This window comes from Cyanistes caeruleus, chromosome 9, assembly GCF_971803275.1.
Source record: "Cyanistes caeruleus chromosome 9, bCyaCae1.hap1.1, whole genome shotgun sequence".
Lineage (NCBI taxonomy): Eukaryota > Metazoa > Chordata > Aves > Passeriformes > Paridae > Cyanistes > Cyanistes caeruleus.
In genome coordinates this window covers 15,677,580-15,686,675 of record NC_141709.1, presented here as the reverse complement: position 1 = coordinate 15,686,675, position 9,096 = coordinate 15,677,580, and the positions used below count along the sequence as shown (strand labels likewise).

At 33.6% G+C, this 9,096-nt stretch overlaps 1 protein-coding gene across 4 annotated transcripts in view; it reads right to left on the bottom strand.

Moving 5' to 3' along the window:
* Positions 1–617: 617 nt before the first annotated feature.
* The window catches only part of CDC14A (cell division cycle 14A), a 52,498-nt gene continuing 44,019 nt past the window's right edge, over positions 618–9,096 (bottom strand). For all 4 annotated transcript variants that reach the window (XM_086841732.1, XM_086841735.1, XM_086841734.1 and 1 more), the window contains one exon: positions 618–939. In XM_086841732.1, coding sequence (XP_086697858.1) covers positions 910–939 — 30 coding nt within the window. In that variant the 3' untranslated portion in view covers positions 618–909. The remainder of the gene's footprint in view (positions 940–9,096) is intronic.

Sequence of the window (9,096 nt, the reverse complement as noted above, 5' to 3'; positions counted from 1 at the left end):
GCAAGTATGCAGCAATACCTAATTCATTGTACATTTTTACCAACTTCAGTTTGGTCTACCTTCATTCTGCAGCATATATTGCATAGCAAAAGTTAACATTCTACACTGAAAATAAAACATAAAACCTTTAACACAAATTGAAAGTGTGTTAATTGTACAATTGAGTCATCACAATTTATTTTTTTTGCAGTAGAAGATGCAATTAATTACATCACATCTCAACAAATATTTTCCCTTTATTTTTCTTTCGTAGTGTTTCCTTAAGAAACATTAGCAGCTAGAAGTGGAAAGCAGACTGTGTATCAAGTGCTTTTAGTTGATATTGTAATAACAAGTCTCTTACTAGTTAGACTTGCATCAAATTACCAGAAGATCAATTAGTAAAAAAGTAAATTACATTAGGATTTAAGCAATAATTATGGACCCAAAAAACAAGAAAAATCTCTTGTTCATAAAAAAATTGTATCTTCGATAAACATGTACAAATTCTTTAAAATATACATTTTTGTAGCAAAGTAGACCCTAAATTAAAATATACTCTAGTTTTTACATAATTTTTATATATAGTTTACCAAAATATTCTCTTAATACATATTTTAACACTGTACACAAGTTAATAAATGTCTTAATGGAACTCATTAGAAATATATTTAAGCTGTCTCAACATAAAAAAATTAGATTTGTATATAACATGGGGTAGTAATTTCCATAAATTCAACTTCAGTGCATCTGCAGTAGTCATTAACAATAAATTTCTGCCTGTTAAGAAGTCTTCTCTTGGTGTTAAGATTTTAATACATCTTGTATTGAAGGTTCCTCCTTTAATGAGCAGCTTCATTTCTTCAGTTCTTCTCCATCATGAAGGACAGACTTGAAGAGCTCAGCAGGTTTCACCAAAGCAGCAAGGCTTTAGTACTGAACATATTCAGACTGAAGGGACTGTGCAGAGAAGAAAAACTGATTAAAACTCACTGGAGAGGTTTTATTTGTATATAACATGTATTTTTCACTTAAAGAGTAGAGGAAGGACAGAAAAGAGAAAAATAAAGAGTTGAAGGAGGACCTGAATCTCTACATAGGTAAAGATGAATAAAATAGAAGAAATTAAAATCTGAGTAAAGTCCATAAATTTTCCTATATCTACACTTAATTTTTCAAATCAGTTTCTTCAGAGTATTAAAGAAAGTGCTACAAGTCTTTTAAAATGCTACTGTAATTGAATTGTTTCCACTTATCCTGAATGAGAATCCAACTGCTACTGTAAGAGTCAGCTTACTTTAGATGTTGATTCGGGTAATGATATAGGGAAAACATGATGTAGCTCATTATTGAGGAAAAAAGTCAGTAATTACACAGATGGATAAATTTATGTATGATTACCAAAACCAGATGAAAATGAAGCACTGCAAATGGTTCATCTGGATTAGTAATGAGTCAGTATAATTAACAGAAAACCATAATGTGCTCTACTGTATTTATTTACATTTCTGTTTCTACTAAAGTTTGAAGTTTTATTAAAAACTGATTAATCAGCTTAGACGGTATCCAATCATTTTACTAGCTCCTATACAGATGTTTAAGAAGTCATTCTGATGAATGTGAATCTTATACAGTGATGAGCTGTTCCAGATTAGTATGGTTATAACTAAATAGCAAATAAAACCCCTAAATGTATTTTAAAACTGAATCAGTTCTTCAGAATTAGAGAACTATGGGAGAGCAACATGACTCCTATGACAGACTGGATTCTCACAGTCTTCTCTTCCATTTTCCTACTATTCCAAACTAATCATTATAGAAAATGCTCTTTGGCACCCACAGTGGAACCTGCCAGTAGAAGTGTGTAATACATTTATAGATACCTTTACAGCTCTAACGAGTATCACCAGCTACTTTCCCCCTATATTTTAAGTCTCAGTGTGTATTTTCAAAGTTGTCTTTTAAATGCATGTTCACATCTCAAAGAGCTGAGACCATCTGGATATTCTTCCCTAGGTAGAAAAAGTGATGTCAGCATACAGATTTGAATACCACTGACTAAAAAATGTCTGTTTTTAGTAAGAGCAAGGCAGAAGGAATATCCCTTCATTAATGGGCACTTGAAACTTCTCCTCTCTTAGTGATCCTCAAAGGCTTCGCATTTTAAGAAATGTATTTTAACAACTGGAAATATGGTTACACTTAATTAGCTAATCAATAAACACTTTAAAAGGCAAGAAATGTAGTTATTTCCTCTCATATGTTACACAGTAATAGATTACTTTATGCTTTGACAGATGAAAGATGACCAGAAAGCACTGTACACTCTTAAAAGCACTTAGTAACAAAGAACTGAGAACACCAGCCCTTCACTCAGCACACAGCAGTAACCAGGAATTCTACATAATGATTTTAATAAAAGAAGCAAACCATAAATGAAAGATTTTGAAGTTTAAACTGTAATTCTTAAACTGTTAGTAATCCAAGTTACAAAAATATGAGAAAAAAAATCAAGAAAACATATAAAAAACTACCCAATATCCAGCAGCATATATTATTTGGAAACAGGGTAGTGTGTTTTTGGTAATTTTCGTTACAGATGGGTAGGCAGAGTTTGTTTACTTTCAAATGGAGAAATACGTTTTTCAGTGTGTTCCCACCCTCATCATAACTCTACTTCACATCCCTAAAATTTCTTCCTAAAGTCTTAAAATCTTTATATAGGGAAATAATTAAATCTGAACAGCACTTTTTTCAGATTAATCTATGTGACTTCACATAATTTTTTATTACTAAAAGCATAGTGATAGGTGTAGCAACTGAGCTATTGTAAAGTATGCAAACTCACACTTGAGTTTGAGAAATTTAAATATAGCAGAAGAGGCTTGTTGTTTTGATTTATTTTGCACTTTAAGAGCATGTATTACTTCTCTGAAATCTCTTCACATGTCTGAAGAGATTGATTGTAAAGTTTCAAAGCCTGTAATTGTGGTTTTCTCTTCCTTTTTTCTTTTAAATCTTTTGAGCAGTTTTCTATTTTAAAATTTACATTTGCCATGACTCAAAGTATGGCCTATGGTTCTGAAAGCTTTATTAAAAGCAAACAAAAAAATCCAATCCCTTTTTACAATTTGCTGGATTTAAGACAATCTTGTTTAAAACTGAGTTTCTTGTTTAAAACAGAGCTAAAAATAAAAGAAAAAAAATCCAAAGAAAATTGACTGCTGAATTGCAAAAATGAGAGTATAAAATCAGTTAATGGAGAAGAAATCTCAGCGTGTATTCCTACAGTGGTCCCATGCCATGTCAAGCTTGCCATTTTATACTCAAATAACAGACATTTATACAAAGAACTAAGAATTAGATAGTTTCACTACAGTTAAGGATATCTAATGAAGTTTATGCTGAAACAAGTGCTTAGATCACTTTCATTTTTCCTCTTCAAGAGAAGGCACAGAAAGCCTCGTGGAAGAGAATATAAGCACCAAATCTGCTGAGACACTAGAACTGTATTTGCAGACATGAGACTGCAGGACCAAGTCAGCCTGAATTTGAATTCTGTTTCAAGACAGAATAACCCTTATAGCATTTAGGCTTATTTTTCAGGATTTGAACATGCCCTTTTCCGAGATAACTGCAAAAATGTAACTTATGTTTTTGAATTGTGCAGCAGCTCTCTCAAAACATCGTTGCAATAGGAGTGTTGCCACAGGCAAGAACTACTGTGAATACACAAGAGCCACTAAACTAACTCAGGATGCATTAGAGAAAATGCACACACATGAAGTGATCCTGACTTTACACATCAGCAAGATGCACTGGTGTTTGTCTGGTTTTTGCAAAGCCTGTCCTATTTTCATTAATGGTAAGTTCTTATTAAGAAAAACCATGCTACAGGTAAAGATTATGTACATGAATTTTAAAACACTGCCAACACTTCTCAGTTTTTGGCAATGTTTCCATCTTGCCAGTTTCCATGACAGCTATAGAAGCAAAAGGTGACTCATCTCTAGACTACCCAGTTACATATTCACCAATAAAAATACATTTTAAAGAGCGATATTTGGATTTAGAACTATTGTAAGAACAAAGCAAAAACCTTATAGCAGTACCTTAAGTGTAATTATAGCTGAAGAGAATAATTCTGCAAACTGTTATTGTGAGAGATTCTGTTAATCAAAACACACACTTTGTAAAATAAAATATTTATTCTATTTGACTGAAACAGCAAGTTTTTTCTTTTCTTTAAAAATCAAGCTTTTCTTCTAGCTCATCAGCATAAACATGATAAAGTGGTTTATAAGTTTGCACTGATGAAGGACAAAAACCTTAGAGAAAAATACATGTCTGAAAACAATAGTTATAGTCATGGTTATTTTTTTTTTCTTCCTTTTTGTTAAATGGAATGTGGAACAGCAGCATTAATGCCGTTTCACTGCAAAACAAGATTGGTGAATAACCTTCTCCTGCATACTGGGGGAAAAACTCCCTAATGAGTTTAGTGAACATAAACTAGAACTGAATAATTGCTGTCCTAGCCATCTCAAAATGCTCCTGAACCACTCGTGATAACAAAGATATACAAGTAAAAGTGATAAGGTGATTTTCTAAAATAAAAGTACTGCATGATTACAGCTGGTTACCTTGCTATCTAACCGAGGGAAGGGAGATTTTGGCAATTAAGAGAAAGGGAATTAATCAGTATCATTCAAGAGTCCTTTGATGAGCCTAGTGAGTAAACAAAGCACCAGGACATGTAATAGACTTCTGTCAGGTACATCACCTGATGTGCTCCAATTAGAAAGAACACAAACACTGCAACAAGCCTAGGCTGGGCTGTCACGACTTTCAAGTAATTTCAGCATCTAAAGCAGTGAAGTGGAAATGATTAAACAGAATTCTGTTTTTAAAAGAATTCTGCCAGAACTGGTATCTTGATACTATTCTGTATTTTGCCGATAAGCTTCAGACCACTGCTAAGTGCCACCAAAAGCAAAACAGCTGCATGTCTGTGGCTGAAGTGGTAAGGAAAAACCAAGCTTCCTTGGTGGGTTAATTGGTCCCAGAAGAAGAGGGGAGAAGAAGGAGAAAAAAACCCAAAGAACAAAAACCAACCAAATAAAAATAAAATACATGATGCTTTTCCACAATTTCACATGAAAAGAAAAAAAAATCCCAAACCAAAACAAAAATCCCTTGAGGAATGCAGGGCATGGCACTTAAATACAAGAAACAGAAGTCACTATTATCAATGGCAAAAACTTTTTTTCCCCCATGGGTCCCAGTGCATTACAGTCAAAGAAAATAAAAGAAGCTATGTATTTATAAGCAGGATAGCACTGAGTAGCAGCTTTCTGGACCAGAAAGATTTTAAAAAACTGAAGAATTTGAACACTTTCCAAAAGTATTTTTGAGCTAACTTCACTTATCAAAAGAAAATCAAGTTGAGATGAGTAGCATGAGATATCTCCACAACAAGAAAAGAAGATAACAAAGGGCTATAGATAGAGAGATACAGGAAGTTTCAGGTTAAAAGTGAAATACTTTTAAGCATGACTCTCTTGAATCACTGGGACTAATCTTTCCGAAAAATTATGTTGTCCTCAAAATAAAGCATCTGAATTTGCCAGTAAGCTGCTCACTACCTGAAAGCATTCAGAGATTAAATGATTGAAAAACCTACTCTTGTCTTAAACCTCAGGACATCACAGTAACTGCACTCAGTCAATTGTGCATAAAATAGGTAACAATTTAATGCACTCCTCTGTGACTGGCAGAGATGCACAGGGCTACAGGGTACATTTAGAAGTGAATGCATTAATCAGAACATATCTGAAAAACATTACAAACAGGAACACTTTTTAGCCATTATTATGTATTGAAAAAATATTACTTCACAGGTAAATCATTGCACTTTGTTACATAGACTTTGCATGGCATGACTTGCTAAGAAATGCTGCTTCTCACATCATAGCATAAAATATATAATATATAATACATAATATATAATACATAATATTTTTAGCTCACCTCACTCTTCAGAGAAAATTAGAGATAGAATTTTGTTTAAAGATCTTGCTGCATTTAACTGTGTATAACCTCTACTCCTCAAGAGCAAGCAACATCAAGCTAAGAATTATTCAAAGTTATATCCTTTATATCCCTTATATCCTTCCATGCATTATTAAAGTCATTAAGATATGTAGGAAGAAAATTCTAGATGTTCTTAAAACAGGAGATTTTTAGAAAGTTTTAGAAGGTGTGCATTTTAGAAAGTTTTTTTTCTTTAAAAATGTTTTCCATTCAACCTAAAACTTTACAGTATGCCTCAGATATTTAATTTAATGTGTTAAGTGACTTAATAGTTCTACTGCAAAGAGACAATTTCCTTCCTCACTGTAAGCACCTCTCTGCTGTGAACTTGGCAATTTCACCAGTTCATGAATTGCTCCTTTCTTCTTCCTTAAACTACACAGTAACCAACATTCCTTGCTTTTCTCCCCATTCCTAAGTCATCCTTAACTAAGAAAGGCATGCTACAATTCTGGAAGTTACATTGTAAACCACCCCCTCTCCCCACACAGATTTGGGGAACTTTTGTGCCAATGCCAACTATATTGTACCTCGAGGGTTTATGAGATTAAGGAGAAACACAGCACTATCCTAAAATTTTGTAAATATCTAGACACAAAATCCCTGAAGTGTCACACATACTTAATTTCCTGTCCTATGCTTATGGAACAAGCCCAAAAACTTGGCTCTCACTGTTAAAAAGTATTTGTAGAATTAAGTTACAGCAACTACCTCTCCAAAGGAGGTGACAGTTCTTAGCTTTTAAGATGTTACATTTACATTCAACCTTTTAAGCTGCTTGAGGAAAACAGGCTTACTGGTTCTGTAATGCTTTACATTATCATTTGGTATATCCTTGTAAATTCTGGGCTATTGTGAATGATGTCAGCTTATTTTCATGACTAAGTCACATGACAGTTACAAGGAATTTCTTCCTCTTAGGATGCTGCATGTAATATCATGCATAGTATGTGGTTCTAAGTAAAATAAGGAAAAAAAGCCTTTAAAATGCTGCTGGCAGCATATAATTTACAAAAGAAACAACTGAAAAGAATGGGAATGGGCTGACTCTCCAAAGCATTACTGTTCAATACATTAACTATGAGACAGTACTGAAAGTAAGACATTATAAAAAAAAAAATCAAATCAGCCAATTTACCATTTATTCAGATGAGTGATTGCTCTCACCCACTATTGGTACACTGACTTTTAGTTCCAGTATACTCAACAGGAGCAGAGGACCAAACTCCTGAGGACTGAATTTCTGTAAGCATGTTGAATTAAAGACTGGGAACACCTAAAAAGGATGACTTTACAGAGCAATAAGAATGCATGAACAAATCTAAGACTCATCAGTGTATCTCAAACATTCCTGGTTTGCTATACAGATTTTCGCCTCTCTCCTCATCTCTATGCCTGAAGCAATTAAATTGAATTAGTTCAACAAGAACAGTCCTCTTGTTCTAGAACTTGTTTGATCATAGAAAAACTATGATTTCTACATCTTACTTGAAAAATCTCAATTATATATAGTTTATTACAATCCCATGTAGTAGGGAAAAACAGAGTCAAATTTAAGAGATGAAGATGTGGGAACATTCCAGAATTCCGTTGCAAACAAATAAATTACTGCTGCTGTTTAAAGTAAAGTTTAAACTCAATGCCAAACAGTGATTCTAAGAACATGGAATATCAGCATTTATTTCTAGATAAACTGTAGTGGATAAGAAACTAATTTTGTTGGTTTTTTTTAAACAAGGAGTCTGAAAGCATCAAATATTCTGAAGAGCCACTTTTGGTCAAGTAGATTCTGCCAGGATAGAAGTAGGAAGAACGCATTGAGTTAGAAAATACAGAATCACATTCCCTCAACTAACTTTAATGTTTTGTTTATATAGATTAGGTTTCAGTCATACATGCAATTTAATTCCACAATGGAATAATGAGATTTTATTTCCTACTGTCATCTGTCCTCAGAAATAGCAATTCATACTCCCAAGCTACAAAGATGTGGCTTCTGAACTGTGAGTGCCATAACTGGTGCCACAGCTCAGCTGTTAACAAGAGAGGAGGGTCTCCACTTCTGCAGGAAGAAAACACAGGCCATGAATGACCTTTCTCAGGACACCCCAGTTATGTGCAATGTATGTTATTAGCTGTCTTAAGACAGAATCACCACACAACACAGCAGGTATAATACCAGAACTTTTTTTATACTGAAACAATTTATCAGTGGTAAGGAAAAAGAAGAGTGATGCGCAATACTCCAAAATTCATTTTACACAAAACCTATTTTATTCCCACCCAGTAAGAAAAATAAAAATCCTAAGTGTCAGAACCAATTGAGAGAGGCTGACAGGCTCCCTTAATCATAGGCAAAATCTTAAAAACAGTGTACTATTTTTTATAATTAGCAGGTTATCAAATCCTGGGAAACCAGGTATTTTAAATTGGTTTTATATTTATCGTAGTAGATATGATTATTTCTTCCCTAGAATAGATGAAGCTATTCCTGATTTCATAGCTGAAGTTTCTCTAGTCTCTCTTTGAATTTTGTATAGAAACACTTTCAAGTTGCATTAGTTCATCTGTACATCCTCTTTGTACAGACTTTTCTGCAGAAAAAGAGCACAAAATAAGCCCAAGGCAGTAAAGCTGTCGAGGGATGAAAGCTGCAATGTGAAACCATTAGAAATATCTTGTTTATAATACTTTCTGCATTTGGTGTTAGCAAAGGAGTAGGTTTCAAGTTAAGAGCACTAGTTGTTCAAATAAGCCCTATCTTTAAGGATATTCTACCCTCTGTTTACTATGATACATACTAAGGCTTCTTAGAACCTGTTACTGCACAAAGATGAAGACACATAATTAACTTACACACTGTGTTAAGGATAATTTGAAATAAAATCTAAAGGGTAAGAAGGTCCATAAAAAAAGTTAGAAAAAATGTTAAGCTTAGGTGTGATTTATTTTTACGAAGCTTCCATATAATAGATACTTAGAGGAGATGGAAAAAAATGCAGCTGAAATGACAGGTAACAGACA